General features: G+C 42.5%; 1 protein-coding gene across 5 annotated transcripts in view; it reads left to right on the top strand.

The window, feature by feature from the left end:
* The window catches only part of BLTP2 (bridge-like lipid transfer protein family member 2), a 122,605-nt gene that overhangs the window by 23,378 nt on the left and 79,508 nt on the right, over positions 1-19,719 (top strand). For 3 of the 5 annotated variants that reach the window (XM_077480417.1, XM_077480418.1, XM_077480420.1), the window contains exons 5-12: positions 721-839; positions 6,300-6,360; positions 12,127-12,340; positions 13,048-13,156; positions 13,244-13,368; positions 15,426-15,493; positions 16,078-16,223; positions 17,208-17,261. In XM_077480417.1, the coding sequence (XP_077336543.1) occupies positions 721-839; positions 6,300-6,360; positions 12,127-12,340; positions 13,048-13,156; positions 13,244-13,368; positions 15,426-15,493; positions 16,078-16,223; positions 17,208-17,261 (896 nt within the window). The remainder of the gene's footprint in view (positions 1-720; positions 840-6,299; positions 6,361-12,126; positions 12,341-13,047; positions 13,157-13,243; positions 13,369-15,425; positions 15,494-16,077; positions 16,224-17,207; positions 17,262-19,719) is intronic. The other 2 variants (XM_077480419.1, XM_077480422.1) reach the window with 1 other exon arrangement.

Genomic DNA, 19,719 nt, shown 5'->3' on the forward strand with positions numbered 1-19,719 from the left:
CCCTAAAATAAAAAATGTAAAAGTCAGCAGCTACAAATACTGCAGCTGCTGATTTTTAATAATCAGACAATTGCCTGTCCCAGGGTCCAGCGATGCGGGGGAACAAAGCCCCCCCTCATTCCCCGCTCCGCTCGTGGCGCCAGCATTCTTAATGTGGGCACAGCCGGGAACCCACTGCGCATGCGCGAGTGGTGCCGCGCGCTGTGATACGCCGCACAGTCATCTGGGACACGTGACAGGTCCCAGATGACTGTGCGGCGTGTGGGGTAGTGATGTCACCAGCCCGGGCAATGAAGGAGGCAGACTACGAGGGACCCCCTAGCAACAGACATTTAGAGGTGAGTAAAAAATGTATTTTTCCAATTATTTTTTTTTTACTGAATTTTAAGCAATTTTTTTTTGGGTAGCAACACCACTTTTTAAGTGTTTTTTTATTTATTTTTTGTTTTTTTTAATGCATTTTCTGCATTAAGGTACAAAAAAACAACTACTTGCCCCCTCCCATCCCTAAACACTTGCATAACTCCTTTCACCATCCAGCACTGTCCTGGCTGCAGCACGTTTTCCTTTCTTCCCTTTTTGTTTGACTTTATTATCAATTTAAGGAGGGCCATTGATTTTAACAAAAAAAGAACAAAGCAGAAATGTAATAAGAATGAAAATGTAATATCAATAAAATTACTTTTTATTTATTTGTATTTGTCTGTGTCATTTCTGCAGCTGCTGTCTATACATCTGGACTCTGTGAATATTATGGTTCTTAATGTAGCCGAGTCTGAATCTTTGTGGCATGTCACTTTTTCGAAGATAAATGTAATACTGGACAGCGATGGGAAAAGGTAGGCAAATACCTTTTACTACTAGTGTTGAAATAAGACCATATATCTTATGCATTTCCATAGAACTTGACTTGCTGCAGAAATATGAAATATGTAATCTTTTGGGATCTTTGTCAGTAATATTTATAGAAACTCCTCTGCCATCAAAACTCAGTTGATATATAGATTTTGGAGAACTGGTCATTGTAAAATAAGTAATATGAGAAGAAAGCCTGCTGCTGCAAATTGTTAAAACACCAAGGTCCTTTACTACCTTACTTGTTCTTACTTGTTCTTAATGACATTGGCTTTATGTTTGCGGTCATTGTCCTGCTGCAGAAGAAATTTAGGGCCAATCGCACGCCTCCCTGATGGTATGACATGATGGTTACTTCAGTATCTGCCTGTATTTCTCAGAATTGAGGAAACCATTGATCTTGACAAAATCTCCAACTCCATTTGTAGAAATGCAGCTCCAAACTTGCAAGGAACCTCAACCATGCTTTACTGTTGCCTGCAGACACTTACTATTGTACTGACCCTTCAGCGAACAAACTACCTCCTGCTACAGCCAGATGATTAATATTTTGTCCCATCAGTCCAGAGTACCTGCTGCCATTTTTCTGCATCCTAGTTCCTATGTTTTCGTGCATAGTTCAGTCGCTTAGCCTTGTTTGCACATCAGAGGTATGGCTTTTTGGCCGCAATTTTTCCTTGAAGACCACTTCTGGCCAGACTTATCTGGACAGCAGTTGGGGGTACCTGGTTCCCACTGTTTTTGCCAGATCTGTGCAGATGGCACCACTGGACTCTTTCCAATGCTGAAGGAAAGTAAGCATGATGTGTCTTCCAACTACTGCATCGTTTTTTTAGCTGATCACTGCATCTACTATCCTCAACATTGCCCTATCAGTGGTGTCCTCAATGCTGAGAAATACAGGCAGATACATATCCACCATGCCATACTACCAGGGAGGTGTGATTGACCCCAAATGTATTCTGCAGCAGGATAACAAGCCCATACATACAGCTAATGTCAATAAGAACTGTCTTTAAAGCGGTTCTGCACTCATAATAATACATTTGCCCATTCTGTTGCCTCTAGACCGTACATTTGATAATGCCACATGTTTTTTTTATTTTATTAATCTACCTTTTGTAATTCGTAGTTTTTTATTTTCCTCCCCTGCGGCGATGGGTGGTCTCTTGCGGGGATCAGCATCATTTCCTGCTGAAACCCGCACTGTCTCCTGGGATCTCGTCCAAGTAATCCCAGGAGACATTGCGGCTAATGCACCCGGAATCTCGCGAGATTTCGGCTAATACACCCTAAATCTCGCGTGATTTCGGCTATTACATTGCCGCAGGGGAGGAAAATAAAAAACTACGAATTACAAAAGTTAGATTAATAAAAAAAAAAAAACATGTGGCATTATCAAATGTACGGTCTAGACTAGAGGCAACAGAATGGGCAAATGTATTATTATGAGTGCAGAACCGCTTTAATGTAAATAAGAACAAGGAGGGCTGGAAGTGATGGTTTGGTTTTGGCCCCCACAGAGCCCTGATCTCAACATTATCGCACCTGTCTGGGATTACATAAAGAGACAGAAGGATCTGAGACGGCCCACATCCACAAATAATCTGTGGTTAGTTCCTCCAAGATGTCGGGATCCACCTACCTGCTTCCTTCACATTTCCACAGTACTGTGTGTGAATTTTTTAAATCAGAAAACATGGCAATTGTTTGATACAAAATTGTCATTCAGTTAGGCTTTAAATCAATTCTAAAAGAAACTTGTAGTAAGAGAATACTGTATGTAGGCTTAATAGTGATGTTGTGCTGTCAATTGTCAAGAAAATAATAAATTAATATAAAATAAGTGGTATGCGATGAGTAAATGGTGACGTAATTGTGCACATAAAATAAATGCTCATATAATAAAACAAGCAGGCAAATGCATATTAATTACTTCTGAAATGTCCGTAAATAAAATGCCAGTAATGGTGGCTAATAGTACACAGTAGTGAAAAAAAAGTCCCAGTGTAAGCAATGCTAAGCCAAACGTGCAACTACAACAAAGTGCTCTGATTCTTACGCATTCCAAAACAGTGTATAAGTGTGTTTGGTATCTCTTCTTATAATAATTATGACACCTCTGTGATCACACGCCTCTAACCTTACTGCTGTAAGATTAGGTATAGATATCTTTCATAAGGGGTCCTTGTGCCTCCACCTATCTCTGAAGACCTCTCTCTAATGGGCGCAGCCATTGGGACTGGATGGACGATAATACCCCTTCCAAATAATCCTGGGGTTCCACCTAGTATCCTCCATGATGGTGGTGTATAAACAAAAGGAGTTCCAGTAGTGTGATATACAGTGCCTTGCGAAAGTATTCGGCCCCCTTGAACTTTTCAACCTTTTGCCACATTTCAGGCTTCAAACATAAAGATATAAAATTTTTATTTTTTGTGAAGAATCACCAACAAGTGGGACACAATTGTGAAGTGGAACGAAATCTATTGTTTTTTTGAAACTTTTTTAACTAATAAAAAACGGAAAAGTGGGGCGTGCAAAATTATTCGGCCCCCTTGCGTTAATACTTTGTAGAGCCACCTTTTGCTGCGATTACAGCTGCAAGTCGCTTGGGGTATGTCTCTATCAGTTTTGCACATCGAGAGACTGAAATTCTTGCCTATTCTTCCTTGTAAAACAGCTCGAGCTCAGTGAGGTTGGATGGAGAGCGTTTGTGAACCGCAGTTTTCAGCTCTTTCGACAGATTCTCGATTGGATTCAGGTCTGGACTTTGACTTGGCCATTCTAACACCTGGATACGTTTATTTGTGAACCATTCCTTTGTAGATTTTGCTGTGTTTGGGATCATTGTCTTGTTGGAAGATAAATCTCCGTCCCAGTTTCAGGTCTTTTGCAGACTCCAACAGGTTTTCATCCAGAATGGTCCTGTATTTGGCTGCATCCATCTTCCCCTCAATTTTAACCATCTTCCCTGTCCCTGCTGAAGAAAAGCAGGCCCAAACTATGATGCTGCCACCACCATGTTTGACAGTGGGGATGGTGTGTTGAGGGTGATGAGCTGTGTTGCTTTTACGCCAAACATATCGTTTTGCATTGTGGGCAAAAAGTTCGATTTTGGTTTCATCTGACCAGAGCACCTTCTTCCACATGTTTGGTGTGTCTCCCAGGTGGCTTGTGGCAAACTTTAGACAAGACTTTTTATGGATATCTTTGAGAAATGGCTTTCTTCTTGCCACTCTTCCATAAAGGGCAGATTTGTGCAGTGTACGACTGATTGTTGTCCTATGGACAGACTCTCCCACCTCAGCTGTAGTTCTCTGCAGTTCATCCAGAGTGATCATGGGCCTCTTGGCTGCATCTCTGATCAGTCTTCTCCTTGTCTGAGCTGAAAGTTTAGAGGGACGGCCAGGTCTTGGTAGATTTGCAGTGGTCTGATACTCCCATTTCAAAATGATCACTTGCACAGTGCTTCTTGGGATGTTTAAAGCTTGGGAAATGTTTTTGTTTCCAAATCCAGCTTTAAACTTCTCCACAACAGTATTACGGACCTGCCTGGTGTGTTCCTTGGTCTTCATGATGCTCTCTGCGCTTTCAACAGAACCCTGAGACTATCACAGAGCAGGTGCATTTATACAGAGACTTGATTACACACAGGTGGATTCTATTTATCACCATCAGTCATTTAGGACAACATTGGATCATTCAGAGATCCTCGCTGAACTTCTGGAGTGAGTTTGCTCCACTGAAAGTAAAAGGGCCGAATAATTTTGCACGCACCACTTTTCAGTTTTTTATTTGCTAAAAAAGTTTAAAATATCCAATAGATTTCGTTCCACTTCACAATTGTGTCCCACTTGTTGGTGATTCTTCACAAAAAATTAAAATTTTATATCTTTATGTTTGAAGCCTGAAATGTGGCAAAAGGTTGAAAAGTTCAAGGGGGCCGAATACTTTCGCAAGGCAGTGTAGTTTCCCAAAGTTTTATTTATATAAACAGCATGATATTACTAACATTAAAAACTGTAAACAAGGCATGTAATCCACGAGCAGCAAGTTTGTATTTCTACGTCACTTCCAGTCTTTCGCTCAATCCCGATGCGTAGCATCATGCCCTCACGACTTCTGATGAAGTCACGTTGGGCTTGTTGATATGCGCCAAGATTGAGTGGCAGGTCAGAAGTGACGTAGGAGTTTGAGCTCCCCGCAAGTGGATTACATACCTTGTTTCATTTTTAATGTTAGTCAAAAAATAAAAGTTCACTTTGACTGACGTAGATTAAACAGTGGACTACAGTGGAGCAGGGGAAGCTCCCACACTGATCGAAATTTGGCCAGCTTTAGAATAAACAGATTTTGTGTTTCTGACATTAGTGGACCGTTTATAGCAGACCTGCTTTTTTTTTTTTTAATTGTCTATAACTTGTTGCCTTTTTTTTTCATCATTATTATTATTATCATCTCCATGCGTCCTCTTTTGTCCTTTTCATGGTACCTGTCTTTTTTTGGATTAAAAAACAAAACAAAAAAACTAATTTTTATTGATGAGAAAGTGCGGTGTACAGACAACTTTGGAGCATTGCATAGGCTCCATGTTAAACAAAGCACAACCTTACAAAAATCCTCCATAGTAAACAGATTTAAGCATACCTTAATGTTTTGTAAGTGCTCACACAACACATTTCTATATCTAGGTCAAGGTGATTAAAATATAATCAAGAGCTCTAGTCCGATATCAATTATTTTAAATAGGTGCGTATACATATACACAGGAACCTTGCATGCTCTGCAAATGTTCAGTCAACTCCTATATCTTGCTCTGTGGATGTAGATGCCAATTCTTGCCAGTGGTCATTGGTACCTGTCTGTTGCTTGTTCCCTTGACCCCACACTACCATTTTGTTAATCCTTTCCAAGGTGAGCTTGCAATATACAGTGCTTTGAAAAAGTATTCATACCCCTTTAGAATTTTCCACATTTTGTCATGTTGCTACCAAAAATACATATATGTATTTTATGTGATAGACCAACACAAAGTGGCACATAACTGAAGTGGAAGAAAAATTTATAAATGGTTTTAAATGTATTTTTTTTTTTTACAAATATGTGAGAAGTGTTGGGTGCATTTGTATTCAGCCCCCTCTGAGTCAATACTTTGTAGAACCACCTTTTGCTGCAGTTGCAGCTGCAAGTATTTTTGGGGATATCTCTACCAGCTTTGCACAGCTTTGCTGGTGTTCGGCTCATATCCTAATGGCTCATTCACATGGGCATACGCACATGGTGGCTTAAATGATGTAACCCCATTACATAGTATGATTTTGGGACAGAACTGATGGTTTTTACTAGAGATGTTGGTAAATGGGGCCAACGCTGTACTAATACACGGAATTACAGAATCTTTCCTTTTTTTTTTTTTTTTTTTTTTTTTTTTTGTCTTTCAGGTTAGACTTCACACTGAGCCTTAACCAACTAACCAGCAAATTACTAAAAAGCAGTAAGCAGGTGAGAAGTTTGTCAAAGAACACTAAAGCTCAGTGTAAGCTCTGGCATAGTACACTGCCATGTTGTTCAGCATTTTATAAAGAACATGTCTCTACAGTTTATTTCCCCTACATTGACTATACAGACACGCTGTAGGGCTGATTTGGGCAGAAGTTGATGAGCCTACATCCGTGTGTTGGTTTTTGAGAGGAAGCCACAATAGCAAGATAACATTTATTTGCACACATACAAAGCTTATATAGACCATGCTTCTGACAATAAAGCAAACCAGAAATCCAGGAACGCAGACCTATGATACCTTCATAGCCACCGTGCTACCCATATACAAAAACCTTGTCAATACCATTTACTGACCACGCTATCGGGGATCAGCAGCCATGGTAAGTGTGGACAGATTACAGAAGGGAACACAGGAACAGGCAGAATCATCTAGGTATTGTACAACATGGAAAGGGACAAAAGACATTGAAAAAGCGCTATGCTATATACACTATATTACCAAAAGTATTGGGACATCTGCCTTTACACACACACATGACTTTTAATGGCGTCTTAGTCTGTAGGGTTCAATATTGAGTTGGCCCACCCTTTGCATCTATAACAGCTTCAACTTTTCTGGGAAGGCTGTCCACAAGGTTTAGAAGTGGGTCTATAGCAGGGATATGGAATTAGCGGACCTCCAGCTGTTGCAGAACTACAAGTCCCATGAGGCATAGCAAAACCCTGACAGCCACAAGCTTGACACCCAGAGGCAGAGGCATGATGGGACTTGTAGTTCTGCAACAGCTGGAGGTCCGCTAATTCCATATCCCTGGTCTATAGGAATGTTTGAAAACAAATCAAATGCGCTGCAGTGTTGTGGTTTTTTTTTTTTTTTTTTTTTTTTTTTTTAAATCAACAGATTTTATTTTGTTTACAGTGCATACATGCTACAGTGTACATTTTCATGTATGGTACATATCACACATAACTTCAAATTACAGTTGTGTCTACATCTCAGATCTTTATCATTACATCATGACATATCCCTGGAACACATGGAATAAATAAGTACATGGTTTCAATATTTTGTGACACGCTTTGTTACCCAAGGGCTTGGTGATCCACATGCCATCGACATTCTCGTGCGTAGTGCAAAGGTCGGGTTATGAGCAAGTGTCGGACTCCTGCAGCCACTTGTCCCAAATTTTATAGCATTTCTCAGGACATCCTCTATTGGCCTATATACATTTTTTATATGGGAGGGTTTTGTTTATTTCTGCCTTCCAGTCTGCTATGTTCGGGGCGCAAGTCCTCATCCATTTCCTAGCTATTACCTTACACGCTATGAATAGCGTCTCATGCAGAAATACCTTTTTGTGTACCTGTCAGTCGAGTCTGGCATGAGTCCTAGAAGGCACATTTTTGGGTCAAGCGTGGCCGGAGAGCCCATATCGTCATGAAGGAATCTCACTATCTGTGTCAAAAGTCCCTGTATTTTGGGGCACGACCATAACAGGTGGATGAATGTGCCTGTCTCCCTCCCACATATTTGGCACAAAGTGGACTGAGAGTTTCTGTATCTGGCTACCCTAAGGGGGGTGAGGTACGCCTGATGGATTATATAGGTTTGGGTCAGTCTGTCCGAGAGCTTTGACGAAACCGATTTGCAGTGTTCCAAGGCTTCCTCCCATTCCTCGTCCTCTATAGGTCCCACCGCCCTTTCCCAGCGAGCCTTAAGGCCATACCCTAGTTTAGTTGTGACAGGAGTGGAGAGTATGTTATAAAATGCTGATATTAGTTTTTGAGGATCTGTATTTTTGACTATCGCCGTGATTGCATTTGGAGCGGGCTGAGGAGCGGATGGTAGAAATTGATTTTGGGCTGCATGTTTGACTTGTAAGTATCTGAAAAGCATGTGGTCATGAAGATTGTATTCTTCTTTGAGTGTGTGGAAGGTTTTTAGTGTCCCATGCGCAACTAAATTATGTAAGTAAAAAATCCCATGAGCGGACCAGCAAACCACATCCGGTATTTGCTAGAACTTAAGTAGGGTCCTGTTGTGCCATAGTGGGGTGAAATAATTATAGTGGGGAATCTGCAGCTTGGCAGAGGCGATGTCCCATATACGCCTGTATTGTCGCAATAGAGCCTTCTCCCCACTCCGCAAGCCAGCATTTCCGGAGCCTATTAGCGCATATAGTGAATCTTTCGTGCATCTGGCCCACTTGGGGTACATTAGCTGGAGGAACTGCTCTGTCTTGTGTATGTGATACAATTGGGATAATTGGGATGCAATATAATATAAGTTGAAATCGGGCAACGCCATACCTCTCAGGTCAGTAGGGTATTTAAGTGCCTGCCACGCCAGTTTGTGTCTGTTAGGACCCCATACAAACAGTTTTTTTTTGATTCTTAAAATATTTCAAAGGTAGGTATGTTGGGGAGTGCCATATCACATATAAAATTTTGGGACGTAGGACCATCTTAATTAAGTTTATTCGCCCCCATACCACCAGTGGCAGGCGAGCCCAGATCCTGAGCTTAGTTTTCACATAGGATATAAGGGGGGGTCAATATTTATAGATGTATATAATCATTAGAGATTCTGGACACCTGTATCCCAAGGTATTTAATGGTACTAACTCTTTGGAGAGGTAACATGGCTTATGACTCGGTTGGTGGGAAACTGTCTATTGGTAGTAATCTGAGATTTCTCCCAATTAATTTTTAAACCAGAAAAGGTCCCAAATTGTTCAATTGTGTGTAGTGCCATGCGTAAGGAAGGACCCGGGTCAGCCAGGTACAACAAGGTGTCGTCCGCGTACATACTGATTTTCTCAGAGTACCGGAGCCTAGTCCTTTAATTTCTGGATTATCCCGGATGGATATGGCCAGCGGCTCAGCTACCAGGGCGTACAACGGCAAAGCTGCAGTGTTTTTTATGATGGGATGTTTATGATTCGAGTGATATCGTACTAATATTTTTTCATGTATATTGAATTTTTTTGATTGCGCTGGACTAATTGTTTTTCATTGTTAGTATGGGAATGTTTGAACATTCTTCCAGAAGTGCATCTGTGAGGTCAGCCACTGATTTGGACAAGGAGGCCTGGCTTGCAGTGTCCTCTCTAATTCATCCCAAAGGTGTTCTATTGGGTTAAGGTCAGGACACTGTGCAGACCAGTCAAGTTCCTCCACCCCAAAATTGCTCATCCATGTATTTATGGACCTTGCTTTGTGCACTGGTGCAAATAATTTGGTGGAGGGGGGATTATGGTGTGGGTTTTTTTCAGGGGTTGGGCTTGGCCTCTTAGTTCCAGTGAAGGGGACTCTTAAGGCGTCAGCATACTAAGACATTTTGGACAATTTCATGCTCCCAACTTTGTGGGAACAGTTTGGGAATGGCCCCTTCCTGTTCCAACATGACTGCGCACCAGTGCACAAAGCAAGGTCCATAAACACATGAATGAGCGAGTTTGGGGTGGCGGAACTTGACTGGCCTGCACAAAGTCCCGACCTCAACTCGATAGAACACCTTTGGGATGAATTAGAGCGGAGACTGCGAGCCAGAATGGTCAAACATTCCCATAGACACACTCCTAAATCATCTGGACAGCCTTCACAGAAGAGTTAAAGCTGTTATGGTTGCAAAGGGTGAGCTAACTCAATATTGAACTCTACAGCAGGGGTCTCCAAGTACCAGCCCGTGGGCTGGTTACAAACTGCCCGCAGGCAGGGCCGATCCTAGGCAGGTGGCAGTGGCTGGGAGCTTTCTCTCTCTGTCTTCTTTCCCCCGCATGCTGCTGCAGCCCAGCACAGGAGAGTAGAGCGGAGGGAGGATCCACCCATCGCCCCGCCCACCCGTTGTTTTGAGAAATACTCCCATCGAATAGTGCCCGGGCTGAAGGACGCATGCGCCGTAAGTAACATCACAACAGCTGATTGATTTTACCATCATCTGTTGTGACGGCTAGACGGCGCAGGCGCACAATAGCAAACAGAATTTTTTTTTTCTGTCAGATTGTGCCTGGCCCTCCCGTGGCAAGTTCATGTCCATGATGGGTGAATTTCTACACGTTGTGGGTGGATTTATGGGCACTTGGGGGCGGAATTACATGTCCAGTGCTGCAAAAAAATATGATATTCTGCCCCAAAATACTCATAAATCTGCCCACAAGAAATGTAGAAATTCGCCCATCACAAAGTTTTGTTTTGCAGCACTGGACATGTATTTCTACCCCCCAAGTGCCCACAAATCCACCCATAACGTGTATAAATCTGCCCATCTTGTACATGAACTCACCACGGGAGCGTGGGGCACGCTCTGTCAGAAAAAAAGATTCTGTCTTCTATTGTGCACCTGCGCCATCTCCCTGTCGCAACAGCTGATGGTAAAATCAGTTGTTGTGAAAATGTCTGAAGTCGGCTATTGTGCGCAGGTGCCGTCTCGTTGACACAACAGCTGATTGTAAAATCCACTGTTATTAGGTAGGGCGCATGCGCAGTTTGTCCCAGGCACTATTCAATAGCGGGCACTTCTTGACAAACACTGGCCCCGGATCCAGGGTCCTGCTGCCACCTCGGGGGGCAGAAGATGGTGGTATTCTCAGGGTGCCCTGCCACTAGGCCTATGATTAAGCCAGGACCTGACAGGAGGAGAGGACTCTGGAAGCAGAAGATCAGGCCACAGCTGACTACCAAGAGGAGAGGTAAATGATCATCACACAGAGGCTAAGCAAAGTCCTTAGTTGCGTGACTGGGGTTGAAATTTGTGAAGAGGGTGTGTTTGTGTGTGTGTGTGTGTGTGTGGGGGGGGGGGGTGATATTTGTCGAGTGTAAGGGGGCATATTTGAGAAGTGGAGTGTAAGGGGGGGGGGGGGTATTTGTTGAGTGTAGGGGGTAATCCTGGGGTTTAATATTGCGCCCGCTGACACCAGTGCTGGGGGTTAATAGTGCGTCTACTGACACCAATGCTGCAGGAAAGCACAGTTTGCATGCTGCCCCCATTGGATGTGAAAATTTGTCCTGTGGCCCTCAGGTAATTTGAGTTTGAGACCCCTGCCCTACGGGCTTAGACCCACTCCACCAAATGATTTGGACAAGTGCACGAAGTAAGGTCCATAAAGCCATGGATGAGTGAGTTTGGGGTGGAGGTACTTGACTGGCCTGCACAGAGTCCTGTCCACAACCCAATAGAACACCTATGGGATGAATTAGAGCAAATCGTCCACATCAATGCCTGATCTCAACAAATGCGCTTCTGGAAGAATGGTCAAACATTCCCAGAGACACACTCCTAAACCTTGTAGACAGCCTTCCCAGAATAATTGAAGCTATTATAGCTGCAAAGGGTAGGCCAACTCAATATTGAACCCTCCGTGCCAAGACCGGGATGCCATTAAAGTTCATGTGTGTGTAAAGGCAGGTGTTCCAATACTTTTGGTAAAATAGTGTATATCCTGCCTTAAAGGGACAGTTTATTTTTTTGGGGGGTTATAACTACTTTAAGTCCATAATAGTGTGGTACTGTGTGTGGAGTGAATGACTCTAAAGACCGATTAAATATGTTTGCATGTCAAATGCTGGAACAGTAAATGCAGTTATACGATGAATTGATCTATTTACCTGTTTATGATATGGACTGTATAGAAAGTTTTACTATGCTGTTAATGTTTAAAGAATGTTTAATATATTATTTTTCTGTGTCCCAAAGCTTTTCTGTTGAATACTTTTCTATCTTGGAGCTTATCTCATAAAATTTTTTTTTACCTGGTGTGGATGCAGGATGAAGCCTGTCTTGCAGAACTGTCCCTGGCTTTGTCTCTGGAGTGCAGCATCAAGGACAAAAGCGTGCGTGCAGCCAGCCTGAGGGTGCGTGCCCTACATGCAGAGGTGCATGAAAGTCTCTTCAACAGTGACCTGCTGCAGAAGAAGCTGGTTTCAGCAGTGCAGAGCAACACTGAAGAGAGCAGTAACATTGAGGAACAAGCAAACCTAGGTTAGTACCAAGGATACCACTGAAAAATTGTTACTGGTGGTAACACTTGCCAACACTACCTATCTGTGCTTAAAATTTTTTTCAGACTTTCATGATATTCCATTTGGCTTTTTGATGGTAATGTTAAAGTGATATTAAAGTGTTATTTAAAAAAAATAAAAGCCATACTTACCTGCTCTGTGCAGTGGTTTTGCACAGAGCAGCCCTGATCCTCGTGTTCTCGGCTCCAGGCCTTTCTGGACCCTCCCTCCTGCCGAGTGCTCCCACAGCAAGCGGCTTTCTATGGGGACACCCGAGCAGAGCTGCTGCTCTGTGTGTCCATTTAGACATAGAGCCGTGTCTCAGCCCCGCACCCCCCTCTTCTCATTGGCCCACTGACTTTGACAGCCGAGACTCTCGTGCAACATCACTGGATCGAGATGGGGCTCAGGTATATATGAAGGGGGCTGTTGCCCACAGATTTTTTTTTTTTTTTTTTAATCATTTAAGATTAAAAACCTTCTGCCTTCAGAACCAGTTTAAACTACCTTAGAACGAGCTGTTTTCTGATTACTGTCTGCACACTGTTCTCAGTATGGGATTCACCAAACGCACAACGCATTTTATTTTTGATGCATCTAAAGTATAAAAAGTCATCTCGGGTTTACCATAGCAAGTACCGTACTTTTTCTGGAATCGTTTGATTGGTTTTCATTTTGCGTTTGCAGGAGATGCTGAACCTCCCAAGTGGTTGCAGCTTGTTGATCGGCTTCCTTTCAAGCTGGATGTGGGGTTTGAGAACAGCACTGTGGTCCTGTCTATGAACAGCCAACAGAGGTAAAATCTCAATGACAAGTAAAAGGCTGATGTTATGTTCTGAACATTGTATACTGACTGTAGTGGAAATGCTGTGCTTCTTCCCAGGCACCTAAACTGGACATTAAAGCTCCTACGGTATTCTTATTTACGTGAGGAGGATCAGCTACCCATGCGAAAGTTCATTGGCACGTCTGAACTTGCTCAGATGACCTCTGAACTGCTAGTGGAAGGTATGGGGCTGAATTATTGGAAAGTTAATTGATGTTAAAGCTGAACATATTATATTTGTACTGGGCATTTTTTAATTGTAGCACTGTTTCCTGAAAAAATATATAAGCCATACCTATATTCATCAAAAGATGATGTCCGAGGGATTTCCAGGATGAATTAAAATTTGAATATTGCTTTAGACTCTGTAATCCTCCCCTTTCTGGAACATCCTATTTCTCTCCAGATTGAGGAGCTGTACCTTATGCTTATGACATACATACTTTAATATGTTTCATACCATGGACAAACTATTTATTTCAGGTACTTATGTAGCACCATCAATTTACGCAGTGCTTTAGATATATATTGTACATTCACATCGGTCCTTACCTTCAAGGAGCTTACAATCTAAGGTCCCTAACTCAAATGCATGCGGTCACGATAGTTTCTTATGCCATGTACACACGACAGACTTGCGGAGTTCCAACGGACTTGGCCACACACAATCACACCAAAGTCTGACGGATTCGACCGTGATGACGTTACGACCGGACTAGAATAAGGAAGTTCATAACCAGTAGCCAATAGCTGCCCTATCGTCGCTTTTCGTCCGTCAGACTAGCGTACAGACTAATGGATTTTTCAACCGGACTCAAGTCTGACGGAAAGATTTGAAACATGTTCTAAATCTAAAGTCCATCTGATTTTTTTTTTTGATTTTTTTTTTTTTTTTTTTTTTTTTACAGCAAAGGTCCGATGAAGCCCACACACGGTCGAATTGTCCGATGGATTCGTTCCGTTGGACCTTTGCTGTCAAAGTCCGGCCGTGTGTACACGGCATTAGACAAAAGCATTTGCCATTTTTGTACTGTTATCGTTCTTTAATTCCATTTAACAATATTACCCCTGTAATAAGGAAACCTGTATCCTTTTCAACCAAATTTTAACAAAACGTATGTATAAATGAATACAGTTAGGAAGGAGATAGAAGGCGAGAAGAGCGGAAGGAAGAAACGTGGAGTGGTGAACTGAACCCCTCCAACTGGAGCTGTACTTATTTCTTGTTTATACAGTACAGGATGACTGGGTTACAGGTAGGGTATCTTCAGGTGATTGGACACTGTGAGGACCCCTTCATGACCCGCCTTCAAACCAAACTCTCCCTGCCACCTAGCAAGCCTCAGTTCTTCTCTAGTGTCTTTTAGGTGTTTCATATCTCCTCTGTTGTGAGTGGGGATTTTGTTAGTCACACTTGGTATTCTTCAATCAGCTCTTTTTTTTCACGTTACAGCCATGGCCACATCTTACCCAGACCCTACAAGAGAAGAAGTGCGGCCAGTGTGTAAAGTTCTTACAAGCACTGGACCTGTTAGGTGCCCAACTTGGCATTTATTGCAGCATGTTTGTTTAGCCTTCAGAGTGCTATACAGGTCCAAAGCAGAGGTAATCCGCATCAGTGTACTGTAGGCTGGTTTTGTTGCCATTTTGCCTTCCCATCATTGCTATTGCTGTGGGATGTCCCAGTCGTCTCTGAATCTGCTTGTCTTGTATTGCAGTGGTTCTCAACCATTTTCTGTAAGAGAAATTCCCAAAACATGGCCTGTTGGGTGTACTTGAGGACAGGGTTGAGAACCTCTGTTGTACTGCATGAACAAGAAAAAAAATATTTTTTTTTTCCTTGCCTGTAAAATGAGTTCTTTGGAGCACAGTACATGAATGACACAATATACCCTCCCCTCTGTGGTCCTCTTATTGCTTGCTAAAAAAAAAAAAAAAAGAATTGGAGGCTTGCCGCTTGGAGCAGGAGGGTTTGAGGGGTTTCTCTGTTGGGGTTTTTTTTTTTGCCAATGTCCAATCACCTGAAGGTTTTTACCTGTAACCCAGTTGCCTCTAAGAAATGTTAATTCATGCGAAATCCTTTAGTCTAAATTCGAGTTGTTTTAGTGTACATTAATGTTGTTGCTTCATAGAATATTAACAGCATTCTTTTGACAAAATGTGATAATAAATTATTAATGGAAGTAGGGTTTACCTATGTAAGTTAATACTGTAATATCTGTCTCCGATTTCTGTCCAGATGGTCTGCTGTTGTCTCAGAGCAGACAGAGAATTGTCTGTTTGAACCACTTAAAAGCCAGTGTACAGGTGAGAATCTAGGTGGCTAAAACCTTTTCACGGACTCCTAATTGTGTGCCACCATCACAGCCTTCATAGTGTTCGAGTGCTCCCTATTCTAATAAAATATGTGTTTCCCCTAGCTATACGCCCCGTGTCCAGTTACGTATTTTTAGTATTTTGTAATGTCCACTGCAACACACAAAAGCCCATACAAACTGTTTCATTATAGTGCCTCTGGTATCAACGACAGAGTTATTCTGCAATCCTGCACCCTTCATAGTCCCACGTACAATGAATTCAAGTAGCAACTGTAATAGACATCCCAAACTTTAAGGAACACTGATGCACTAAACGTTTACAACAAAGGCATTTTATATCCCAGTCCTTTGCTTTTATCAAAAATCCTATCTTTTTAACACAAAAATCTTGTTAATATGTACACAATAATGGTCACTAGTTCTCTTACATACTTTTCTTGCAAGTGGTAAAAGCCCACATTTTCTGTAAGGTTTGGATACAGCGGGGAAGTTAGAATCTATAATGCAGTTATTGTTGTCCTTGGCGCCACTTAAAATGCATTTTAAATTTTTCTTACTCTTGCATCACGCCAGGTAACATCCATTGATATCCAGAGCAATGTAACACTGAATACTTGCATTATCCATTACCGTCACCAGGAGTTTTTTCATTGGTTCAGCTTGCTGGCGCTGGATCGTCAGTTACAGAAGGATGCAAAAGCCTCAACCAAATATAATCGGTGAGTTTTGATGAATATATGTTTGTTTTTTTTAGGATTTTAGTTTTCCTTTGTATTTGCTCAAATATGATACCAATAGCATTATTCCACCTATCAGCACAAAAAGATTTGATAATACAGCAAAAGGAGTTTAGTCTTTTATGGCGAGCCATACATGTTCTAAGAATAAAGTGCGTTTATTCAATTGTGCAACTATTTTTAGTTTAGCGTAGAGTTGGTGCAGATTTTATCAGTGGTAGTTCAAAATGAATCCTTATTAGGCAGCATAATAGGTTCACTTTACAGGAGAGGCTGTAAGGAGCCACTTCTCGCCCTTCTCCCTCTCCCCCAAACTGTAATCAACCAACAGACTACTGCTGAAATAGCTGTTACCTAAAGTGTTTGTAAACACCATTTATGAAATCTGAGCTAGGCACGTATATCTGTTGTTTACTTATCTCTCTTCAAAGCTCAGAGTGTTGTTTCTCTCTGGTGTTCCGTTCCTCTGTTATCAGCAGTCACTTCTAACAAGTTCTCCGACGCACAAGATAGCAGCTGAATTTTTGTGTTGGGAGGGAGCTTAGAGGTAGATTAGCAGGGCTAATCCATTAGAGGGCTGGTCCATTCAGCCCAGATGTGGAGGAGGGGTGTGTGCCTTTCCTCCAGTCAGCTCTGACACAATGTAACACACAGACTCCACACCCACTGCTGAATCAGGAAGAATGTTTTTTAACATGATTTGCACTTTTCAAAGCGTGTAGAAAAGGTAAGACTGCAGATATACAGTAAATATAGTATAACCGTATAAGTAAAACGTATGTAGGGAGATTCGTTTCATCTGTGTATCATCTGAGGCTATTTACGTCACTGGGTATATGAAAGGGTTTACATCCCTTTTTTTTATTTATAATTTTTTTATGCAAACCTAAAACACCTCGCCACACAGGGTGGAAATAACGTTGGGAAACGTCCCAAACATCTCCCTCCCATTCCTCCCCTGTCCAGGCTCACCACCCTGCAAGCAACTTCAAGATCCCAGATTTATGTCCCTCGTGGGGGGTAAGAATAACCAAATCAATAATGCATACAGTAAAAAAAAATTGCAGCCTCTGACGTAATGCAATTAATCACACTTACATGTACCTATCGCGTAATAATGAGGCCAGCATAAATCCCCAGCAATTAGAGATAGAATTTTTTTTTTTTTTTTGAGCCAGGTGTAACCATTGCTCATCACCTTCCATCCTGTCTCCCCCAAGTACCAATCACCAGGACTGCCTATGTGACAGAAGCAGGGTTCTCCAATCACATCTTCCAAGCCTTATCAAACTTCTTGCTCAAATAGGTAGCTTTATACAATGGAATTACTTTATTCACAGATCCTTTCCATTAAGATAGGGAGGGTGTCAATGGCTTTTCCAGTAGAGGATCTGTGCCTTGCAAGCATAGAACAGAAGCAGGCTGAGCAAGGTGCGCTGAGCCCTAGCTGGTGCCAAGCCATCCTTAGGTCAAGTAGGCAAGTTGTCACTGTTATAGGCACTGGCACAGTGGTGAAACTGTGCACAGTGGCCATCCAGAACTCCTGAACTACCGGGCAGTTCCAAAATGTTTGCCCGAAATTGGCTGGAGAGTGTGAACAAAGCCATCATTCTGCTGAGGTCTTTGGGTCAATTTTAGAATAATTTTTCAGTAGTATAATATATCCTGTGATTGAATTTAAAGTGAATTAACCGGTCCCTTGCCATTACTAAATGGGTAAAGCGAAAACTCCACATATCATCCCAGTCCTCTTCTCCCAAGTCTGGAACCTCTGCACCCATTGTTCCTTACACTTAGTTAGTTACCAAGGGGGGAGAAACGGGGAAGAGTTCCTTTATAGATTTCTGATGTTTTTTCATGAAAAGGTCCAGTAGGACGTTTTCCAAGGAGGAGGGCTTAAAGTGGTTGTAAACCCTAGGGGAAAAAAACTGCAAGACAAAGGCATAATGATCTAGTATGCATAGCATACTAGCCCTTAATGAAATACTCCCGGAGTTATTTCTGGGTACTGCGGGCTCCGGCACTGTGATTGGCTGGAGCAGCAATGACGTCACCCCCACGCATGCGCGTGGGAGTTGCCTGTAATGGCACATCAGCTGAAGCAGCGGCACAAACAAGCTGTTGCTTCAGTGCGCATGTGTTGATGGCGTCGGCATATGCTGATACAAGGAATATCTCCTAAACAAGGTTTAGGAGATATCCCTGGTAGTTACAGGTAAGCCTTAATTTAGGCTTGCCTGTAGTGAAAAGTGGTCTGTAAGGGTTTACAACCACTTTAATTACCACCCCGGTGGAGTCAAACTGGGAGATAAATGCATGTCTTAATTGAAGATAACAGAAGAGATATGGGTTAGTCAGGTCAAATCTTTGTTTCAGATCAGCAAATTCCAACAATTCGCCTCTTCTGGGGTTTACATTCACTTTAAGCTGGCCATACATGGGCTGCTAAACAAAGTTTGATCCATATATGTTCGTTCCCACTCAACACAAGTTAGTCTGATTTGACTTCTGTCGAACGGCATTACAGTGGCATAGCGGGAAGGATTCCTGTATCCACCTGGCTTGGATGAGAGAATTTTTTCTTTTTTCTTTTTCGATCAGCCCACTGGCTGGTTAAAAAAAATAAGATCCATTCATGACTAGCCTTACTGGCATAGAGAAACACAGCTTTGCATTAGGACTAAATGTTAAGCTGCTTCTTTGAAATCGTGCAGACATAAATTTCTTCCACCTAAGATTGTGATGCATAATATTAAATGTTATAAGCTTATAGACCCATATAGTAAATACCTTATTTATCGGCATATAAAACGCACTTTATCCTCCTTAAAAATAAGGGGAAAATTGTGTGTGTGTGTGTGTGTGTGTTTATACGCTGATATGAGGCATCCTCGGAGGGGAAGGAGAGAATGAGCGCCGCCGAAATAGACAGATATCCTGTGTGATCGGCTCGCATTGACACCCCACCATTGGACCAGTGTTATGTCCATTAAAGGAGCCGGGTCAAGGGGCGTGACTGCGAGCCGAGCACACAGGATATCTGGCTCTGTCTATTTCGGCAATAACAAGGTTGCAGATGGGCACTGATCAGACTGTAATGCTGGGCAAGGCTGCAGTGATGGGCAAGACTCCAGATGGGCACTGATCAGGCTGCAATGATGGGCAAGGCTGCAGGTGGGCACTGATCAGGCTGCAATGATGGGCAAGGCTGCAGATGGGCACTGATCAGGCTGCAATGATGGGCAAGGCTGCAGATGGGCACTGATCAGGCTGCAATGATGGGTAAGGCTGCAGTTGGTCACTGATCATGCTGCAATGATGGGCAAGGCTGCAGATGGGCACTGATCAGGCTGTAAGGATGGGCAAGGCTGCAGATGGGCATTGACCAGGCTGCAATGATGGGCAATGGCAAGGCTGCAGATGGGCATTGATAAGGCTGCATTGATGGACACTGCCCCTTACTTTGCTTCAAAGTTGT

Source organism: Lithobates pipiens, unplaced genomic scaffold (assembly GCF_037356315.1).
Source record: "Lithobates pipiens isolate NorthernLeopardFrog02 unplaced genomic scaffold, aLitPip1_a1.2 Scaffold_16, whole genome shotgun sequence".
NCBI lineage: Eukaryota > Metazoa > Chordata > Amphibia > Anura > Ranidae > Lithobates > Lithobates pipiens.